Source organism: Sorex fumeus, unplaced genomic scaffold (genome assembly GCF_029834395.1).
Source record: "Sorex fumeus unplaced genomic scaffold, SorFum_2.1 ptg000013l, whole genome shotgun sequence".
NCBI classification, from domain to species: Eukaryota; Metazoa; Chordata; class Mammalia; order Eulipotyphla; family Soricidae; genus Sorex; species Sorex fumeus.
The window spans coordinates 35,918,150-35,942,528 of NW_026606070.1; the positions used below are offsets into that span (position 1 = coordinate 35,918,150).

The window sequence follows — 24,379 nt, forward strand, 5'->3', positions numbered from 1 at the left end:
AAACATATAAGCATTCATAGTATTAATCATTTTGTATGGACACAGTAAGAGATGCATTAAGCTTATAGAATTGCTCTCCTGGGGTCATCCTGATCTCAGACTACAGTGCTCAGGCCAGATTAGTCTTTCCTATCCCTAGCAGGGTCCTAGTCTTGTCATTACTTTTGGATCGTGACAGCATTTGTCCATAATAAAACTCTTAATTTATAGTTAAGAATTGTGGCACTTCCTTCCTGTCTCTCTACCCGCTTGGGGTCTTGGCTGTCATGCCCACCATCTGCTTCTGGACACCATCTCAGTGCATCAACGGCCTTGATCCAGAGACTCCCATATGAATCTCAAAATGTATTAGCTCCCTACAGAGATGTCTGTGGACCCCAACAATTTACAATTTTAGAATTCCACAAGCATGCGCAACCTCTCATGATATTCATAAAAAGCAATAGAAAAGAAATTGTCTAGCATCTGCCCCTGGCAGGCAGGCTTGAATGGTGGAGGGAAAATTCAAAATAATGGTGGTGGGAAGGTGTAATGGTGGTGAGATTGCTTTTGAAATATTGAATGTAATCAATTAATGTTAACAACCTTATGATCACTTGATCACTTGATATCCCGTTGTTCATCAATTTGCTCGAGTAGGCACCAGTAACATCTCCATTCATCCCTGTTGTGTGCTAGTGTAACCCAATGGCATCTGCTCATTCTAGGAACATGCAGAGCCTCAAACCGATCATTCAGGGTCTTTACGAAGAAGTCTGACCATCTCGTAGGTGGGTGTCCACGTGCTCTTTTTACATCCCAGGGAATCCAGTCAGTAATGGCTCTAGTCCAGCAGTCATCTCTAAATCTCATTACGTGTCCAGCCCATTTGATTTTCGATGCCTTGGCAAACAAGACAGCATCCCTGATTCTTGAGCATTGACGGAGGTCGGAACTCTGGATTCTTTCTCTCATTTGAGTGAAGCGTGATACTCCAAATATAGCTCTTTCAATTCCTCTTCCAGAGACCCAAATAGCATTCTCATCTTATTTTCATAGGGCCCAGGTCTCTGAGGTGTATGTTAATGCAGGAAGAACAGTGGAATCAAAGAGATGTGCTTGTAGCTGAAGGTTCTATGTCCTCTAAGATATTTCTTTGATGCCCTTGAAGGTATTCCAAGCCGCTCTCTTCCTCCTGTGCAACTCAGGTTCCAGGTCATTCGTCATGTTGACTTCTTGACCTAGGTATACATAACTGTTGCATTCGGAGATGGTTGTTCTATTGAGAGTGAATGGAACGTCAGGAACAAGACTGTTTCTCATGAACATTGTCTTTGTGAGATTCAGATGTAATCTGACCTCTCCACACTCACGGTCGAAGTCGGTCAGCATTTGTGCCGCTTGGCTGATGTTTGGTGTTATTAGAACGATGCCATCAGCAAAGCGGAGGTGGTGTAGTTGCCAACCATCTATCTTCACTCCCATTCCTTCCCATTCCAGTCATTGCATGACCTTGACGAGGGTGGCACTGAAGAGTTTTGGTGAAATAGTATCACCCTGCCAAACCCCTCTCTTGACATGGTTGATCACTACTTTGTAGAATGGTGAGATCCTGGTAGTGAATTAGTAATACAGTTAACGGAGGATTCTGATGTATTGAGTTGAACGCCCTGATTGGCTAGGGCTTTGATGACCGCTTCCATCTCAACAGAATCAAAGGCCTTCTTTAAATCAATGAACGTTAGACAGAGCAGCATCTTGAACACCTGAGAAACCTCAATGAGCTTGGTTATCATGTGGTTATGGTCGATGGTGCTGAATCTTTTTGGAACCCGCCTTGCTCTCATGGTTGTCCTTCATCTAGTGTTCTGCTAATCCTATTTAGGATAACTCGAGTGAACAATTTGTAGATGACAGACAAGAGGCAGATTAGGCAATAGTTGCCAATGTTGTGAATGTCTCCCTTCTTGTATAGTAGTACAGTCTTGCTGGTTTTCCATTGGGACGGAACCTTGCATTTAAACAGGTAGTGAAGAGCCAAGCCAGTGTATTGATGAGTACTGACGGTAGGTTCTTCAGGTGTTCAGGTCTGACCTTGTCTGGGCCAAGTACTCTTTGTTTCCTTACTGACAAGATGGCGTGTCAGATTTTGGAAAGGAGAATGTTAGGAATGACATGTCCATCCTGCGGAATTTGGTATGTGGGCAAGTGGACATAGCTATTAAAGAGATCTGAGTAGAAGTCATGAATAATCTTCTCTATTGCCCTTCTGGAAGATGTGATAGATCCATCAAGACGTCGTAGGCAGTCATGTTGGTCTTGTAGTTGGTGAAGGACAGGCGGTATTTTCCCATTAAAATGTGCAAAGAGGGGCCTGAGTGGGTATAGAACTTAAAGGTTGTGTATATATAGAGAGAGAGCATATAGAGCATTGTTTGCTCTCTCTCTCTTTATATATATATATATATACACATGTGTGTGTATATATATACATATATACATAAAAGAGAGAGAGTATATGTAGAGTATTGTTTGCTGCCAACCCGGGTCCAATCCCTAAAAGTGCATAGAAATTTTAAGTTTTATGCATTATCATTAGAGTTCTCCAGTTCCTAGAAGTTTCAGTTATATTTCAAGGTTGTTTGTTTCTAATGAAACATGTTAGCAGGCTTATAAAGCATTACATAATGATATTAATATTTAATTTTGCCTAAAATGTTTGTTGTTTATGGAGTTTTCTAGAGGATCACTGAGCTGGACACTCAAATACAGTTAGCACTCTTGTTCAGCACTTTATGCTACTGAAATTGGGTTGAAGGATTTAGTCAACCGCAGTCACATCTGAGAACTTTGTTACTAGATAGGAGAAGACTTTCTACTTTTTTTTCTACCAATACTTTAAAGTACTCCAGAGAGTTTCTATTTTTGATCTACCAGAATAACTTGTCTCCCAACTCCATCCTTACCTTACATTATGAATCTAGGCTTGTGATACATTATAATTGTCCCAGTATGTTAAAATTATACTCTTGTAGCTTAAGACTTGTTTTATGAGATAGCTGGTATACCAAGTATAAACGCACAGTAATGGATTTATTCCTTTTAGCTATGCATGACACAAGTAGATACCTACACATTTCTCACAGAGGCAAAGGATTAAAGATAAGATATGTGCAATTTAAGGAGACTATTAGTATCTCTAATTTAACTTAGAGGATAAGAATAATAGAAAATGAATTTTCAGTTTTAAACTGGGAAGTTTTCATGAATGTCTTAAGATTTGGATATGTTTCTGAAAGCCTCTGATATTTTCTGAGAACAGGTACTATAATAAGTTATGTTTCAGTGATATGTAGCTGGTGTCTTGGTGTGGATAGAAATAGATAGACCTTTGATATTTCAAGATTTTTATAAGGTCATTGAAATAGATTCTGTAAGAATTTCGAAAGCCTTTTGCAATTATTTCAGTACATGGCTTGTGGGAATCATAACTATGTGGGTGAATACTGAAGATGAGGAAAAAGAGTGGGACACTATCAAAGTATATTTAGTGGGATTAGTTATCTGCTTACATGGTGAGAGAATTAATAGAGAAGGAGACCAAGCATAAGGGAAATGATGGCTCTAAAATTTCCAATCTGGATTATGAAGAGCATTGTGGTTCTTTGATAAAAAGAAAAATGAAAGAAAGAAAATATAAAACATAGAAGGAAGAACTAGTTTCTATAGAAAAATTAGTGAGGGTAGTATTTGCATACTGCATTTCAAGTTTAGATGTTCAGAGATGTAAAATGTAAAATATAAGATGTAAAATCCTAGGACTGGGACTTTAAAGAATGGTAAAGTACTAGAGATGTTTGTGGAATAAAATATAAATAAGAGAAAGTTCCTGATTATATGCATTTACATATGTAAATAAACAAATGTTTGTCACATATGTTTATTACAGATGCTTTATAAAGCATATATTATATAGTAACAAAAGCTCATTTAATATTATTGATAGGTTCCTAGAAATTGGAACTTTAAGTAAAATGATGTTTAAAGGCCTAAATAAGTTCACTTGTTCAATTTTTTGGCAAGATATGCTTTCTTTATCCCTCAGCAGTATATCAAACAAATAATATTTTTTGAGAAACCATTGCGCTTATACATATATAACATTAGGAGGTAATTGATTGCAAATGTATACACGTATATGGTAAGAGAAATTAGGAAAAAGATTTTAGGAGTATTTTTCTATGAGTAAAGGACTACAGTAATTATTGGTAGCTGTACCATGGGGAGTCTATAGACATCATTCTGCTTGAGCGGGCCCAGTAACTTCTCTATCATGAGACTTGTTGTTACTGTGTTTGGCATATCGAATACGCCCTGGGTAGCTTGCCAGGCTCTGCCGTGTGGGCGAGATACTCTTGGTAGCTTGCCGGGCTCTCTGAGAGGGACAGAGGAATTGAACTCAGGTCGTCCATGTTGGCCGCTTGTAAGGCAAATGCCCTACCACTGAGCTATTTCTCCAGCCCAACATCATTCTGCATTTCAGAATTAATATACCAATTTAGACAAAAAGTGATGAGACATGATACTATTTTTCCAAATCTTCCGGGTTATTATTTGAAAGAGAAACTACAATACAGTCTGACAGAGAGAGAATGGGTGTGTATTCTATTTTTTTATTTTATTGTTTTTTATTTTAAATTTTATTTTCATTAAGTTGTTCACAATATTTGATTATATAGCACAGTGGTAGGGCATTTGCCTTGTACGCAGCCAACATGGCCGACCCGAATTCAATTCCTCTGCCCCTCTCGGAGAACCCGGCAAGCTACTGAGAGGATCGCGCCCGCACTGCAGAGCCCGGCAAGCTACCGAGAGTATTCGATATGCCAAACACAGTAACAACAAAGTCTCCAATGGAGACGTTACTGGGCCCACTCGAGCAAATCGATGAACAATGGGAGGACAGTGACAGTGACAGTGACAATATTTCAACACAAATCACACCATCATACACCTTTCCACCACCATTATTTCGAGTTTTCCCACCACCAGTCATGCCTGCCTGCCATAGGCTAGATAATTTATTTTATTTTGCTTGGTATGAATAGCATGAGATGTTACATGGCCATTAAAGCAGCTGCGTGCTCCTGGAATTCTAAAAATTTAAAGTATTGGGGTCCAGAGACATTTCTGCAGTGAACTAATCAGTTCTGAGTTTCATTTGTGAGTCTCTGGATCATGGCCATTAATGCGCTTAAATAGTGACCCGAGACAGTTTTGGGGTGTGATAACCAGGACCCCAAAGGGGTGGGGAGATGGGAAGGAGCAGCCATCCCAGATCCCTTGAGGTTGGGAGTGTTTTACCGAGTTCTGGAGGTTTGAGGCTGCTGGGACTCATTTGAGGCAGGTGGAGGACGATGCCTACTCCCATCTGAGACACCCAGCGAAATCAGCCTGGCTCAAGGTCCGGAGACATCTCTGGGCGAGCTGTTTGGTTCTGAGATTCATTTGTGAGTCAGGTTGTGTATTTTTAATGAAAAACTAAGCTCCTGAAGTCAGATCCAGTATTATTTACTTATTAAGACTATTCTTATGCTCATTTAATCGGATTTCAGTCTCTCACTGATGCCAGAGATTAGACTAAATCAACTTGTTGTATTTCCAATGGTTGCTATACCAAGCACTTGTGAATTGGATGGCACTACACAAGATTCTTTTTCTATTGCAGTTTTAGATATTGAGTTTTAAAATTGGTTTTACTGGGTGGCACGATTTTGTCAGCTGTTCCTCACTGACTCTACAGGGCTCTGGAGAAAATATATCTCTTCCAGCTTCCGTTCAGTGCTGACATGCCTTGATTTTAATTGCATGACATTAATCTCCAACTCTGTGGTCGTACTACCTCCTCTTCTATGTGCATAAAATTCCCCTTCCACTCTTTCTTATGAATTCTACCCAAATAGTCCAAGATAATATCTCTAAATCTTTCATCACATTCACAATGACCTTGACAGATAAGGTGAATATTACAGGATCCGCAAATTTGTGCCTTTTGTCTTTAGTGCAGGCACTTTAAATCTTGAGTCTCTTCCTCATTATCCTTACTTACATCAGCTGTAGGAGAAAGTATCACATTTCCACTGCCTTTTAAGCAGACCAGTAAAATGAATCTTGAAGACAGAAGTTAGCACCCAGCTAGTATTATGTCAGAACTTGAAGCAGTTTTGCAATTTTCAAAGACTGAGCTTATTATTATTACTTTACTCAAGCTCCATGTAGAAATTAAACTCCATGGTAACGTATGTATGCTTCCATTTTCCATTCACTGTAGTGATCCTACACCAAATTGCCTCTGAAACAGGTTCACTTTTACAAAGCTCAAAGTGAAATGAGGTAGCACTCACATTAAGTAATATGACAACTATAAGATATGCATCTCACTGACCATCGCTGGAGTACTTGGAAATGTTTGTTGGCAGAAACACACTTAGAACCTGAAGATATTAATGAGCAAAAATTCCTTCAGCTACAACTCTTTGCTTTCAATAACTACTGCAGCTGAACCTAAGAGTATTGTTAGTCTTTTCTTTCCCTCCTTACAACATCTGCTTCCCATGTTCTCACTGAGGTTTTTTTCTAGGAAGGACCCAAGACAGGTGTTTACTAATTTATAATAGGCAAAATAATCAATGAACCATGTTTTATAAGCAATATTCATATTAATTTGCAATACACACAGACACACATACACACACACATGCACACACGTGCACGTGCATACACACTATCTTTTTTCCTCCCTGTGCTATCAGACGTATTATAGAAACAACCTGATAATCCTTGCTGAGCACTATGTAGAATTACTATGGTCCATGGTTTAAAAGATATTGAACAACATTAAACAACCTGGAGAAAATCATGGTAAGGAAAAGGAGTCAGAGAGAGAGGGACAGACAGAATGACTGCACTTATTTGTGGAATATAAAGTAACAGAATGGGACTAGGGATACTAGAAATAGGGGCCAGGAGGATACCTCCACAGCTTGAAATCAGGCCTCACATGCTGGGGGAAAAGGCAGCTGGAAGAACGGACCACTAAGTGAATGATGCTTGGCTGGCTCGCTTGCGTTGGGAGATGCATGTTGAAAGTAGATTATAGACCAAACATGATAGCCAATTACTACCTGCATTGCAAACCATAGCACCCAAAAGGGGAGAGTAAAAACAAATGTGCCTGTCAAAGAGGCAGGGGGAAAGGGGAGCGGGGGATGGGGTGATGGTGGGAGGGATCCTGGGAACATTGGTGGTGGAGAATGGGCACTGGTGGAAGGATGGGTACTTGATCATTGTATAAATAAAACTTAATCTCGAAAACTTGTAAGTTTGTAACTGTGTCTCATGGTGATTCATTAAGAAAGAAAGAAAGAAAGAAAGAAAGAAAGAAAGAAAGAAAGAAAGAAAGAAAGACATTGAACAAGTACAAGTTAACCTGTGCCCATAAATTTTAATACAAGATAAATCATTCTTATACAGCCTACACTTGGGGAAAGTATATCAGTATAAGGTCGCCATCAGAAAAAAACTTTGGGCTATGTTTCAGTGATAAGGAATATGGTAGATTTGGAAGTGGAAAATTGGGAGGAAATTTTAGGTCTTAAATCTAGTCTTAAATCTAGTGTCTGAAATCTAGTGGTCTAAATATTATGCATCTTTGTGGTGTTTTCTCCAAGTTCTATTTAGGTACAGCTGCTAGAGAATTAAATATGTTTATGATATGTAGCCTCATGGTTTGACTTCCATATGTTATGAAATGATACTAAATTTAGTGAACACCATCATCTCACACAGACACAATAAAAATACTGAGCAGCAAAATTATTTTTTTCCTTGTGATGGGAACTCTTACAAGTCATATACATCCTGTACCTGTAGTAAATGAGTAATTGTGGATGATACATCCCTAGTTTTTATCTTAAAGTTTTTGTCTTTTAAATGGGAGTTAATAGCTTTAACTGCCTTCCTCCAATCTCTACATCAGTTTTTTATTTTTTCACAGAGAAAAATTGAGTGCAGCACCAAATCTTGAAAGTGGAGTGCAGTTTAAAACATACACCCTTGTAAGGTGTCTATAACTATTTTTGCACATGATTGAGGCTTCTAAGGGCAAGTGAACACCTAAACCCTTTGTTTTTCCTGGACACATTTAGGGTTAAGCATGAGTTACAAATAAGTGATATGAATTCCTCAAAAAAATTAAATATTGGTGTCCCTTATTGTAAATGGTTCTCAAATTCCCTTTCTTAATAGCCTTCAAAGAATATCACAGGAATTTTTTCAAAGAATTGGTTTCACTAAATGCAAATATGGTAAAATCATTCTTGGGGCCGAAGAGTGTCAGGGGAACTCCAAAGCGGTGCTCAGGAGGCTGAGAGCCCCATTTCAAATTTTTGGCCAGCCAGGCAGGCAGTTTAATTTAAGCACCCAGTGATGTACAGCTGCTTAAGCACTGCAGTGCCTACCCTGTAGTGCTTAGAGTCACCAGAAGCATACCCAGCAGTAGTTAAGTGCCTCAGAGGACCATATGCTGCTGGGAATTGAAACTAGGGCACATGGGTGAGGTACTACTAAACATGCAAGTAACCACTGAACCCAGACTTCTTCTATGGCTCATTTGCAAAAGGTTTATCTTCTTCACATCTTCATTTGTTTTGTTGTATATCCTATAAATTTACTTCTATTTGGGCCTATCTTTTGTCAGTTGAAACAAAAAAAATAAGAATATAATCCAGAATACGACAATTTTCTAAGTTTTAGATATTCTTTTGCTAATACATTAATTTCATTTATTCAGTTTAACAGTCTCTTCACTGAACTGTTATGAGCCTAATTATGGGACTGGTACCTCATGATAATACAAAATGAGTGAGAATTTCTGCGAATTTAATACACTAAGTTAAATTAAGTTCACATAAGCAAACTAACGCAATAAGTTAATGAGTATGCACGTGTGTGTTTTGTGGGGTAGAACACAAAGGTGAAAATTAAATTTGCACCCAAAAATCTAATTTTCAGACAAAGGATTTTAGCACTTTGAAAGACATCCTGTTAAAGGAAGGTCAGAAGCAGCCGGAGTAAAACAAATGAATCACTGGAGTAGTTATTAGTGAAAGTTTATTGTGTACACATCCAAAAGAGAGCTTGCATGCCAGGAGCATAAAGCTTCAGACCAAATATGAAATGAGATTCTAGGATATATTGTTATAAAGCAGATAATATAGCCAAGAAACAATGACTATTTATTACACACAATGATATGTGTATACACAAAGATATTATAATTCTTTAAATAATAGAGTTATGTTTAGTAGCTCCCTCATGGAATGGAGAAACAATATATCCAATGATGACATAATCAAGAAATTACCCATGTGAGGTTAATATTGCCTCCCAAAATACTAAACTTAGTCTTTGAGTTGAGTTTATGCAGGTTTTCTCAGTTCTGGATTTTTTATGGCTGCTTTTTCATTTTTTAAATTTTATTTTAACAATACAAACTTATCCATATCATTACAAGAGTGAAAAATCTCAATAAATCGCATTCAAATGTGAAAACGAAAGGTTTTTCATTGGAAGCAACATAGAGAACAAACAGACTTTGAAGGGCATGAAGCAAGAAAGGAATACAATCCAAAATTGGAAATCTGAAGGTTTAAGGAGGGGTACTTATCATAAATTATCTTTAATTGGTTACTATCACTGTCACTGTAACACTGTCATCCTGTTGATCTTCGATTTACTCGAGCAGGTGCCAGTAACATCTCTATTTCTCCCAGCCCTGAGATTTTAGCAGCCTCTTCTTATTTGGTCTTTAATTTTCGCTATATAGGAACCACATTTGGGCTGGATTATCATTTGGGTCACACTGAAGAGTCCACAGTGGCAGGCTGTGGTCTTCAAACTGTATCCTGTGAACACAAGGCCTATTGAGATTTCCATAGGGAAGAAACTTGCAGGAATAGCTTTAGAAATATTTATTTAGCAACACTGTATAGAATACTTTGAAACAGGACTACAGGGCAATATCAAAAAACTGAAAGAATATCCAGTTCTTCTGAGATTAAAAGACACAGTAAGAAATAATAACTCTATTATAAGTGGAAAAATAACAACAGGAATGAAGGGAAGATTCAAGAGCCACTATCCATAGATTTTAGATTTTAGATGCTACTGTTATAGTAGAAATAACAGATTTAAAAGTGATTGGAATTAAAGATAAATGCACTCATTAGACAGAAGTGACCTTGGATATCATCAGCAGAAATTGATTCATAGGAAGGGATAGATTTATCTAATGGCTTAGATTTTGAAAACCTTCATTAATTTGTTTTCATTCAACATATTTCTCTCATCTATTTTAATAGATGTTATAGTTTAATAGATATTATACTTACTCTTATTATTACTATTTTTACTCAATTATTAAAAAATTACTTACCCTCTTCAACTATCTTGAGTTATGTAAGAGAATATCAAAGAGCATGTTCCCTTGTACAAGTTAAAATCTTGTTGAGAAAGAACATTGCACGAATGTTAGGAACTAAGATATGTGTTCAGGTGATGGACTAGTAGAAGCATTCCCACTCCACTATGGTCATCACAGTGAACACTTAGCAGTGTAAAATGTAGTGAATGCTAAGTAGCAAATGATGAGTAGTAAATACTATAGAAATTCAGTTGAGTGAATATTTGGCTCAAGTGTTATGATATAGGCTAGAAAAGTACAAATTTTTGCTTATAAGGGAACACAAAGTTAACTGATACAGGGAGAATCATCAGGGGTTGTGATCATGGGGGAAAAATACCAGAAATAATTCATGTGTCTTTTTTCTTCTTTTGTGTTTTTACTTTTTTTTTTTCTGAGTCACACACACCTATGCTCAAGGCTTATTTCTGACTTTGTGCTCAGGGATCACTCCTGATTCAAACACCAGGGATCAAAATGAAGATGGCAGGATGCAAGGCAAGAGCCTTAATATCTGTATCATCTCCCTGGCCCTATATTTATTTATTTTATCGTACTTTGCTTTCAGATTTCCCTTGGACCGACTTAAAAGAGAGATTATAGAAAGAAAACAGAAATGAGTTTTATTTTTCTAATGTCAAAACGTTTTTTCAAAACCTTTTTACTTTAAAATGTTGGGGCTGGAGAGATAGCACAGCGGGTAGGGCGTTTGCCTTGCACGCGGCCGACCCGGGTTCCCAGCATCCCATATGATCTCCTGAGCAGTGCCAGGAGTAGCTCCTGATTGCAGAGCCAGGAGTAACCCCTGTGCATTGCCAGGTGTGACCCAAAATGCAAAAATAAAATAAAATAAAATAAAATAAAATAAAATAAAATGAATGTTACTCATTTGACCTTTAAGTTTCACATTACTGTGAGAATTTAACTGATGAATTGAAAATGATTCCTGTTTCTTAATTCACTGCAACCACAATTTACCTCTGTTCTTTCCTTCATGCCCTATTCAAGCTTAGTCATATCTGCATTACTGTGTTTTGTTACCTAAGTCTAAATTCTTTCGTATTAAGAGCTCTGTGTGTGTGTGTGTGTGTGTGTGTGTGTAACCTTCTTTGTGTGATGCACATTATCCCTACTACATAATGTTTAACAAATTATTATTAAGTCAAAATGAAGGTTTTGTTCTCCTTTGGTTCAATCACTTAATACTTAGAGAAATACAAGAGGTGCTAATATTTAAGATGGATTAGTTCATTCCCTCCAAGCACCACATAACCATTCACACACGATTGAGTTTAGAACTGTTAAAGGGTAATTTCCCTTCTGGGAATTGTGTATACTGCAGACACATTTCTACACATCAGGTCTTTTTTTATTATTATTTTCATTATTGGTAGGCAGGTAAAAAGATAAAAATTAAGTTATTTTTAACCATAGATTTGTATAGATTATGTGTAGATAGATTTGTACACATAAACGTCTTTTGGAAATGTTTGTGTGTTCTAAGAAAAATATAAAAATATTTTTATTAAATATTCCCACAATTAAAACTTTCCAAAAATAGTGTGACTTTCAAAAAGAATGTGCTTCATTCTGTACTATACTATCTATGCAAAAGACTTATAAGAGCTATAATTTCTCTTATAATATCAACATAATAAAACCCAACATAATTTAATCAAAAGCTCTATTTTGTCCAGTTTTCCAAGTTTTGTTCATTCTGATGTTTCCAATTTATTTTCCTCAGGTTATATCTTACTGTTGTTTTAACTCACATACATTTATAACTTTTTAAAAGCCTTCATGTTTTATTTTCTCAAATAAGTTTCTTTTGTACATGAAAATTTAATATGTAATAGTTTCTCAAATCTATTATGCAGAACTTAACTTTAAAGTTTTAACTTTTAAATTTTAACTTTTAAAATTGCTTTCGCATACATTATCTCCTTTCTTTTATAGACACACAACTAGATATTACTATTCTTCATTTAAATAAATTTTTAAAATCTGGGATCTAGAGAAATTAAAAAATGTATCTGAAATTCATATGTTCCTAGGTAAAATTAGTAGAGCCAGAACTAGAAAGGACATATTTGGATTTCTCGATCAGTACTGTAATATATAAATGAACAAATGTGCCATGCTCTGACTAGATAACACTAGATATTTATGCTGAATTATAATAATTAACATTTTAAAGATTTAAACATGCAGGGACATCTGATTGCTTATTTCATCCATGCCACAACTCTCTGAAGTTCAAGCAGGAGAAAGCGAAGGTCCACTTTGCCTAATAAAGTTACTGAGTGAACTGAACTAGGACATGAGCCCAGCCTGGCTGCACTGTGCGACCTTAAGAATCTGGACTTGGAAAATATCTGTTGAGTGAAATTAGTCAGATATAGAATGACTAAATTCATTTGTGAAATGTGAAAAACAAACAAACAAACAAAACAGTATGAATCTAATATCCAAGGCCAGAGAAAATAGGCCAGGAGAACTTACAATGGTTGGAAATTACCACAAGGGTGTGAGGGGTGGATGGTAGTTAAGAGAGGTGAGATTATGACAACATTAATTGGAGATGTTCACTCTGGAAAAGAACTGAGTGTTGAAAGTAGGTAAACGGATATACACGATAACTATTCAGCATCTGTGCTGCAAACCATAATGCCTAAAATGAGAGAAAGAGATAAAGAGAGGGAGAAGAGGTGCCTGCCATAAAGGCAGGCAGAGGTGGGGACTGGGATGGAAACTGGGAACATTGGTGCTGAGAAATTACACTGGTAGAGGGATGGGTGTTGGGACATTGTATGACTGAAACCTAATTATCAACGGCTTTGTAATGCTCTATCTCACAGTGACTCAATAAAATACAAAACTTCTTTAAAAGTGGGAAGGGTATGTTGCCTCCAGCAGGTCAACATGTACCTGTGCGGTGAGTGCATTATCAGCCTGAAGTTACCTTCAGGCTTCCTGACACATCAAAATTGCCCCTGTGCCTTTGGCCAGATCCCAACAACTTGGGACCGTTTCCCAAGAAATTAAACGACCAAAAGTTAGCAATGTGGAAGCCACATGCACAAACTACCTCTAGCTCAGCATACAAGCTTATCTATTGACCTTACTTCAGAGACCCATAAACAAATTTCAAAAGAGATCATAAGCCACAGTTAATCTTGGACCTGCACATGGCTAAACAGACCAGGGTGAATCGCAGGTGGGAGAGTGAGCTTGGAGGCCGCCCAAGCAAAGCCCCGGCAGCTGCTTGCTTTCACAACCTTAAATCGCCACCATATCCTGGGCTGGAGTGATAGCACAGCGGTAGGGCGTTCGCCTTACAAGCGGCCAACATGGCCAACCCGAGTTCGATTCCTCCGCCCCTCTCGGAGAGCCCGGCAAGCTACCGAGAGTATTCGATATGCCAGACACAGTAACAACAAAGTCTCCAATGGAGACGTTACTGGGCCCGCTCGAGCAAATCGATGATCAACGGGAGGGCCTTTACTTTACTTTACTTTACTATCCTGGGCCTGACTCCACAGTCTCAAGACAGACCTCGCCGAGATATAATCTGCTGAAAATTCTGGTATGCGGGCTTTGTGATGCAACTGAACTCTCCAGGCTTTCTCAGAGTTAGGGTGGACTACCCCCTTCCCCATCTGTACTTCTGGAAGCCTTGGCAGTCACATCCACACCCCAAAGTTGCCACCCAATTAAAAAGCTACCCCAGCCTTACTGTCCCAATAAAAATACTGAATGCCCTGAACAAACACGATGACCTCTTAGTACCTGTATTGCAAACCAATGCATACAAGGAAAAGGAGAGAGAGAGAGAGAGAGAGAGAGAGAGAGAGAGAGAGAGAGAGAGAGTAAGAAGGAGAGTGCCTCCCATAGAGGAAGACTGGAGGGTAGGATGTTGGTGGATGGTGGTAGGGAAACAGGGGACATTGGTGGTGGGAAATATACACTTGGTGAAGGGATGAATGATGAATCATTGTATGACTGAAACCCAAATATGAACAGCTTAGTAATGGTCTATCTCACAGACACTCAATTAAAAATAAATTTTAATAACCAATGTGGAGTTCATGCCTGCTTCAGTAAGCTTAATCTGTGGCTGAATAAATAGCAATACTCCTATATTTTTTTTAAAAAAAGCAATCTGTCTAATTGGAATGGAAATAATACATTTATTAGGAACACTCTTATTTCATCCCTGGCACCACGTGGTCTCCACAGCATCATAGATACATCCTAGAATCCCTGTAGTACCACCACTTTGATGATAATGTTCTCTAGTAAGGGGTCCCATGTAGAACCACATTCAGCCCCAGCATTGAACCACGGTGCCAGGAAATCCTGAGCACAGTTTGGAAAGTTCCCTCTCAACCCCGAACATAACCATTCTGATTTATGGCTTCTTTCGGTGAACATAAATGTTTTCATTAAGTTATTAAGGTAATAGTTTGATAAGTTGGAAAGTTGATAATATCTGCAAGGACTGTGTTTTCCTCTTCTAATAAATTTTGAAAGTTATCCTTGATTTCTATAATTTGGTGAAATACCTAGGATTGAAAATTGAGTTTTTCTCTGAATTCTTAGAGGTGAACCTTATTCTTGGCAACTTTCACTGCTTACACTTAATATCTGGCTAGAGCGTCACATCTTAAAATATCCTCTCCTATTTATAACATCATTTTGAATTCTAGAACTTTTTAGCACAAATAAGCTGAAAGTTGAACCCTCAAACTAAAATTAAAGGGACCTTATATTAGAGGGGTTACATGGCCAGCACAGAGTACTTAATTTAGTACTGACCAAGGCTAAAAACCATATCTTCTAGTTTTATTCCATAAGGAGAAAAGTGTGAACATAATAATTGAGTGTGTGCATATATGTGCATATGTGTACTAATTTTATTTTAAACAAGTTATGGAAAGACATTGCATACGTAGCCAACTTAAAGTCCTCCTAGGTAAAACTAGTTTCCTCTGAAATATGACCAAATCCTAGGTGAAATTTCTCATCTGCTTATGAGCAAAAAGACAAATGAAAATGGGTAGGAGTTTTAATTTCCCCAATACTTGAAACTTTGTGGCTGTACATGTATAGAATATTTTAAAGTATGTCCTTATTTTAATTTTTTTAATTTTTTAAATTTTTTTATTTTTTAATTTTTTTTATTAGTGAAACACCATGAGGTACAGTTATAGACTTAAAACTTTTTGTGCTTGAGTTTCAGTTATACAATGATCAAGTACCCATCCCTCCACCAGCGCCCATCCTCCACCACCACAGGTCCCAGCATCCCTCCCACCCCCCAATCCCCCATCCCACCCTGCCTCTGTGGCAGGGCATTCCCCCTTGTTCTCTCTCTCTTCTTTTGGGTCCTGTGTTTTGCAAGAGAGGCATTGAGTGGCAGTCATGTTTGGTCCTTTTTTTTAAAAAATAAAATCTTAAATACATATGAGATTAGATATAGTTTATGCTTAATTTTTGATTAGATATAAGGTTTGTGGTTTAATTTGGAGTTTTTGTTTATTTTTTCAGGGAGCCACACCTGACATGCTTAGGAGTTACACCTGGTCCTGCATTCAGAAATTACTGCTGATGGTGCTCAGAGGAACATATAGGATGTTAGGGATTGATCTTTGGTTGGCCACATGCAAAGTAAATTCTTTACCTGGTGTATTATGGCTTCAGTCCCCCCAAGATCAGTTTCTTTACATGATAGAAAGAAGCCCAAGTAACTTGAAGGGCTATATAATTTTGGCAAGCAGTATGTCACTGTCACTGTCACTGTCCTCCCGTTGTTCATCGATTTGCTCGAGCAGGCGCAGTAATGTCTCCATTGTGAGACTTGTTGTTACTGTGTTTGGCATATCAAATATGTCAGGGGTAGCTTGCCAACCTTCGCCGTGCATGTGAGATACTCTAGGTATCTTGTTGGGCTCTCCGAGAGGGGCGGAAGAATCGAACCCAGGTCACCCCAGTTGGCCTCATGCAAGGCAAACGCCCTACTGCTGTGTTATCGTTCCAACCCAAGCAATATGTAAATAATATATATGTATGTATGCAAATATATGTATATATAATGTATTTTATTCTATTACTGGTTATAGAAACAGAAATTTCTGGCAGCCATTTGTTCTTTTATTTACAGGACTAAGTGTTATTTAACTTTATCATTCTTGCTATGCTTAAGGCGTCTCATAGAGGCTCTGGTTCATTGAATAGAATGATGTAAAATTAAAGATTTAAACTATCCCTAGAAGCCTATAATTAGATGACATTTGAAATAAAGCCAAGCAAACAGATTAAGTCATTATTTCTTCTAAATTTATTTTTCATAAATTCCATGTCATAAAACACATAAATCATTTTATAATTGTATTTTATTCCCAATTTTAATTCACCAAGTTATCCACAGTGATATCAGTATGCTTAATCAAAGAACAATTATATGTAATATGTGTGTATAGATAGCATAGCTAGTAGGGCGTTTGCCTTGCATGCAGCCAAACTGGGCGGCCCAGGTTCGATTCTTCCGCCCCTCTCAGAGAGTATGGCAAGCTACTGAGAGTATCTTGACCACACCGCAAAGCCTGGCAAGCTACCCGTGAGGAATTCGATATGCCAAACACAGTAACAAGTCTCACAATGTTACTGGGCCAGCGTGAGCAAATCGATGAACAACAGGAGGACAGTGACAGTGACTTTTGGTATTTGAAAGATCATTGATATTAAGAGGGGCAAAGGAAATGGAGAAAGAACTGTAAACAAAAATCTAGTGTGAGAAATTAAAGTGGGGCCCATAAAGAGTAAAATGGATCCTTATTTAAAGCAGAAAATTAGAGTTTCTTAGCCTTGAACATGTATTTTTTCCCTGTATTTTTTGTCCTTACCTACTTGAAGTTAAGTAGAAAGAGCCTACAGAGTTTATTAAAACTGCAAACTTCCCTATTCATGATTATCTTTTTTTTCTGAATCCTAATATGGCACCTGCCACATACTGGATTCACAATAAAACTCCATTGTCTAAACTTATCAGTTCAAATCTTTCTTGATCTTCCATCTTACAATTCAAGAATAATTTTATTTCCATCACAAGTATGCATTCTATTGTATTTTTGAGGATTTTATATCTTTATATATATGCATATGTATGTATATATATATATGGAGAGGCATAAAAAGTCTTATTTCCATGAAACAATTATAAATTTATTAAGCATAATAGCTATGTATATTTTATATAGGATATAGACCTTATGTATCTGCCATAGAAATTATACTGTTGTGTCAAGTAATATAAAAATGCTTATAGCATTAAGCATTTCTCCAGTGAATAAGAATAGAATGAAACATTTGCTTATGTGGCAACTGGCACCCTTTTTATTATTGATTTATGTTATTACTTTTTGCCAGGGTAACTTTATATAATAATATATGCCATTTTCTATTAAGAGGCAGTGATTTCTCAGCACACATTTATCCTTAAATATAAGTTGGTTTTTTAGATATTTGCAGTTTAATCCTTAAGTTCAATATAAGTAAAATAACCCTGTCCTTTTGTCTGTGGAGAATAGATCTGGGTAATTCAGGAAGTATATTAGAAGTACTTTTTCTCTATTTCAGTCTTCTGAATCACCCACATTCCAGTAATAAATTATAATAGTGGTGTTATTAAAAAATAAAATAATTTTGTTGAAATATTCCATGATTTTAAATGCTTCTTAAGTGCATTTGAATGTTTTATTTCTAAATATTCATAGAAATCAGTATTTGTTTTAGTTTTAATTTATTTCAGGAAATAGAAATTGAAATATTAGTCAAGTTCTTCCCTCTGATAAATTCATATTCTTTAAGGTATTTTAGTGTGTTTTTGTTAGATCAGCAAAGACATAGAAAATATTTTAATACAGGAAAATCTTTATGAAAGTTTTTATTCATCCATTTTGTGAAAAAAATAATTTTACCCGTGCAATTTCTTCACTTTTGCACATGTAGCAGGCATTGACAGTAGTATATTTCTATTCTAAAAAATTCTGAACAATTTTACAATAGCGATAGCACAGCGGTAGGGCATTTGCCTTGCACGCAGCCAACATGGCGACCCGAGTTCGATTCCTCCGCCCCTTTCAGAGAGCCCGGCAAGCTACCGAGAGTATCTCGCCTGCATGGCAGAGCCTGGCAAGCTCCCCGTGATGTATTCGATATGCCAAACACAGTAACAACAAAGTCTCCAATGGAGACGTTACTGGGCCCGCTCGAGCAAATCGATGATCAACGGGAGGGCCTTTACTTTACTTTACTTTACTTTACTTTACTTTACTTTACTTTACTTTACTTTACAATATGTAATTCCACTTTACTAAATTTTTGGTATCAGTTTTCATTTCTTCTCATTGTAAACAAAAGAGGAAGGAAGGAAGGAAGGAAGGAAGGAAGGAAGGAAGGAAGGAAGGAAGGAAGGAAGGAAGGAAGGAAGGAAGGATCTGGTGCTAACATCTAAAAATATGTTTTACATAGGCACTTGTATGAGAAAATATTTTGTTTATTTGTTCGAAATCTTTCTGAGCAATTTCAACACTTATGTTGCTTATTAACTCTCAGAGACTTCTAATCTTAACTATACACTAAAATCACCGATATTTATTGAAAAGTCTCATGACCAAGTGACACATCTTTTAAAGAGGTTGCCTGGAATCAAGACTAAAGCTTCAGTAATATACAGCCTTCTAGGTAATTCCAATATGTAAATAAGGCTGAGACTATGAATTGACAAATTCTTTTCAACTCTGGCTGCATGGAAATCTACATTATTTCTGGGATAATTACTTTAAGATAATAGTGCCTTTGCATTCATTCTAATTTACATAACTTTTTCATAAAGTTGACTACAAGAAAAATAAGAACGTTAGGGCAACATTTCTGAATGGATGGTTTCCTATTAATCAATAATTTATTATAATCTTGGTATATAGTGGTGTTCAATAAATGTTAAATGGTTGATCTAATCCCAAAGAGTCAAGAAGAGTTAAATATGCTCCTTCTTGGAAATAAACAGTTTGTATACTAAGAATAATTTTCTTGACAAATTAGCACTTTCTGAAAATTGTTCTCCTTGGTAATATACCTGAAATAGTAAGTCTTGCATTATAAGACAATACTATATATCAGCTATATTGCTCATCATAATATATAGGTGACTATATATCTTAAAGCACTTAATATTTCCCTCTAAGGAAATGGACAGGAAACAAGATTAAGAGACTGAGAGTAATATTTAAAGTAGCCTCCCATTTGGACACATAAATGATGGCTTTTGTGCCTCTGAGCATTGAAAATACTGCTACTTTTCAAAATAGACAAATTATAACTATGCTTCTTTTATATTGTAAAAATACATATATACAAGGAAACCCAGTGCCAACAGTGAGGGTAAAAATAAAGGATGTCCCTAACTAGACAGGAATGCCAGAAAAATCTCTCTATATATAATATATATTCTATATTATATATATATCTTTTTTGATTTCAGAAACTAGTAACTGAAATATTTTAAATGGAGTTATTGATGACCTATAATGGTATAAATGGTCTTTAATCAAAACTCTGAACTCTATTGTTGTAATAATTAGACGGCATATACTGTTCATTTCATTGTACACTAACATGTTGGGTATTGCAGATAATTACTTAAATATAAAATAGAACAACTACCATATTCATCTTAAGATACATGCTTTTTTTTTTTTGGTTTTTCATTTGTTTGTTTGGGGGCCAGTGATGCTCAGGTATTACTCCTGATTTTGCACTCAGGTAGTGCTGGGGATGAGGGCAGATGGGGGACAATAAGGGATGCCAGGGATTGAGCCTTGGTCATCCACGTGCAAGGCAAGTACATTACCTGTCTGTACCATCGCTCAGTCCCCCTGCTCTTGGTTTAAAGTAGAAAAGACAAAGTTTAATTTCAGAAACATGCTTTCCTTGTACTCATCCTACCCAGATTCCACCCACTGGCTGAGCACTGCCAGGAGTGATCCCTGAGCTCAGAGTCAGGAATAAGCTATAGGAATTTGGGGGTTTTGCCTAAAAACCAAACAATAAAAGATAATTGGATGTTCCTATTTGTTTACTTGTTTATATTCAACTGATATACCTTTCCCTCTTCTTCTTTAGGGCCACCTCAGAAAACAGTATCGCCTAAACAAGAACATGAAGATAGGAAACATGACAATGTTGCAGATAAAGGAAGTGAAAGTGGTACTTCCTGTAATGAGCTCTCCACATCTAGTTGTGACAGCCATTCAGAGGCCAGCACGCCCCAGGACAACCCACCCAATGCGCAGCAGGCAACATCCCACCAACCTAACACTTTAACATTGGATCGTCCTTCCAAAAAAGCCCCAGTGCAATGGATGCCCCCACCAGACAAACGCAGAAACAGTGAACTATTTCAGACACTCATCAGCAAGTCCCGGGAAACAAATCTTTCCAAAAAGAAAGTCTCTGAGAAGCTCAGTGTGGAAGAAGAAATGAAAAAGTGCATTCAGGATTTTAAAAAAATCCACATCCCTGATTATTTTCCAGAGCGCAAACGTCAGTGGCAATCTGAACTGTTACAGAAGTATGGGTTATAGTAATGATCACATGCTTGCAGTATTTCAATGACATGTCAATGTTTACTACAGTGTCACCGCCTGACTATGTCCTAACAATGGTCAGTGTGATTCTAGCTGCTCTTCTTTTCTTGTGTGAACAGTGGATGTGGGACACTATTTTCTTTCCATTTCATTTGATTCCTGTTTATAGATATATGATTTTAAAATGAATTAACATTTTAATATATGAATCATAATGTTACATATGATTCATCCATTTGGCAAGAATGAAAGTAAAATGTGCATGACCAAGAAGCTTAGAATCCTTTTTTTTTTTTTGAACTGTGGTCAACTGGTTATGTCTCTGTTTCCGTAACTCACCAAAAACAAATCATCTTATCACTTCAATTAAAATGACACTATGGAAGAAGTAACATCAAGTTAAATTTTAGATGATGATATTAGGACCCAAATCCAAAGCTGTTTAAATGATAATGCGATAAACAAGTATTATTTTTGCATGAGTACAATGTTACAAATAAATCACAAGACATAGGGAAGATATATTTGTTGCTTGGAAGAAAAAAATAAAAATAAAGCCCAAAAAAAGTTATAGACAAAGCCTATAAATGTACCCTGAATTTTCTTTGTTCTGGATTTGTGAATTTTCTGTGTATGTATATGGTATTCTGATGTTTAGATGGTGTAAATATGCCTTATATTGTATCATTGCACTGGCATTCATCTATTAGTGTTAGTTATGATTATTTCTATGGATTGAGTTCTTACATCAGGCTGTGAAAATTGGCATAATGATACTCTGAAAGATTTTATTATCATGTTAATCAAAATAATGAGGAATTACTAAAGATCTTTATGTATTTATTTAAAAAAGCAAAATACATTAGAATTACATGATATCTATGGACTCTTCTTTAAATATAGTCAATTGTTTTATGGTCTTTTATTTTCCTTTCAAATTCCTATCTGGTAAATTAGTTATAACAAGTTAGAGTTTTAGCATATCCCAAATGGAGACCATCAGATCCAGATAGCCATAGTATTGACTAATAAACTTTTTGTTCACAAGAGGAAAAGATATCAGAGAATGCACTAAAATTTTATTTTAACTGACAAGATGATTGAAATCTTTTTCAAAAACAATTGGGAAATTGACTGTTATAAATTAAGAGATGAAAATGTCGATAAAAGCTAACTGGTCAGAATAAATGACAAGAGATTTCTTCTGGGTTGCATGAGTGGAAAGAAACTTTCTTATATCAGAAATCACGTCATCTTCCATTCACCTCACTGTCTCCCCAAAAACACACATCACAAAATTCCATGAAAGAGAAGCATAAGAGAGGGTAAAAATTTTAGGAGCCATAGAGCTCAGTCCTCTGATTACTTGAAGTCAGAGCTGAACACCTTTTATGATATTTCTCTCAGAATAGTATAGGGAACTAAGCATTATTAACTCAAATTTTAAAAATCTGCCTTCACTTTATGATGTAATTTTAGAATTTTCACTGAGATAGACAGTTAACCTTGAATTATTTTACAGGCTTTAAGAAAAATACTGTTTTCTAATTCTTATTATTATAGCATATTATAATAATATGTATTACTATACATATTATTTATAGCAATAATGAAGGATAATAAAAAATATCATAGTGATTATTTAAGTGAGTTGATTGAAACCAAGTATTATCACCATTCTTGGAACCAAAGGTACAAAAGAAGTTAGTAGTCTTATCATAATTCTGGAAACAGGAATTACAAATGAAGAATCTTGAGTAAAAGGTTAAGTTATTCAATAATAGACAATAATAATATTAGCCACAAAGTGTCAGTTACTCCCAAATCAGAGCAAAAGTATATGTGGGGGTATTTTTCCATATTACTGTTTTTTAATTCCTCCCAAATGCCTTCTTATTGCAGACTAAGTGGAATCCAATTCAGTAAGGACACTGTGGAATTTGATCTATAAAGGTGATACAGCAGTTATTTAAAAAAATCCAATAGTGAAAAGCAGGGAATGGATCTGAAGAAAATCTTGCATTTCTCAACACATTTCCAATGGAATCTCTCTGGCAAGAATTTGGTAAAATGTAGATGACTTGAGATCTTTAATTCTCTAGGCAGTAAAATAAGTGACGTCAGTAAGATTTACGTGGGCCAGAGAGAGAGAGAGAGAGAGAGAGAGAGAGAGAGAGAGAGAGAGAGAGAAGACAGTGGATAAGGTGCTTCACTTGCACTTAAATGACCCACATTTGATCCTTAGTATCACACATGGTCCCCGAACCTCATGAGAAGGAATCTCTGAGCACAGAGTCAAAGGCAAGCCCTGAGTGCTACAGAATGTGACTCCAACACAAACTAAAAGAAAACAAAAATCTCATTCTTGGTAAATTAGAACCCTTTTAAAAATGATCGTTTAGAAGCCTAGAGAGATAGTGCATTTGGTAGGGTACTTGTCTTGCATAATACTGATTCATGAGTTTGATTCCCAGTGCCCAGACAACCACCAATAGCGATCCCTGAACCCAGAGCCAGGAGTAAACCCTGAGCACAAATGAGTGTGGCCCAAAACAAAAATAACAATAATGATCTATTAAACACTCACAATCCATGAAACATTTCCTTCAAATTATGTACATATTACAGAAATAAAAATTACCAACTGTTGCCCTTGGAAATAAACTTTTGTTCTGCTACGTCAAAACCATTGAATGATCAGAACCAGTTTGGTTCCTAATAGTCTGGTGCATTGAATGGGGGAGAGAGTTGGATTACAAAGGAGGCAGATAGAAAAATGATTCTTGCCCGAAGAAAAGGCAACCCCAAAACTTAAAGATAGGTCCATCTAGAGCAAGTATGCAAAATTCTTCTTCCAAAGTGTTGAGAGATAAAATTGCTTTACCAAAACTCAAAAGATTGAAGGCTAAACTTCACACAGAGTGCTTTGTTTGCTATACATTAAAAGCTCATTGTCTGACCTGGTGTGGTACTACTACTGAAGTGAAACACAGTCAGTATTTACTAAAATGAAAAAAGAAAAATTAATTGTGAGATTTTTTCACCGTGAAAAAATTGCATAGACTTACTTTTCCCTATTTTATAGACAATGCAAAGCTAAAAATCTCTAGATTATGTAAGTAAACATATTTAAGAATTTTCTGAAAGGCTGGAGAGAAAGACAGAGTGTGGAGCATTTGCCTTGCATGTGGCCAATCTGTGTTTGAACTCCAGAATTCTATATGATCCC

The 24,379-nt window shown here is 36.5% G+C and overlaps 1 protein-coding gene across 1 annotated transcript in view; it reads left to right on the plus strand.

Annotated features, from left to right (window-relative positions):
* The window catches only part of KCTD8 (potassium channel tetramerization domain containing 8), a 235,890-nt gene extending 214,564 nt beyond the window's left edge, over window positions 1-21,326 (plus strand). Inside the window, exon 2 of the mRNA XM_056111323.1 lies at window positions 20,687-21,326. Coding sequence (XP_055967298.1) covers window positions 20,687-21,147 — 461 coding nt within the window. The 3' untranslated portion in view covers window positions 21,148-21,326. The remainder of the gene's footprint in view (window positions 1-20,686) is intronic.
* Window positions 21,327-24,379: the final 3,053 nt, after the last annotated feature.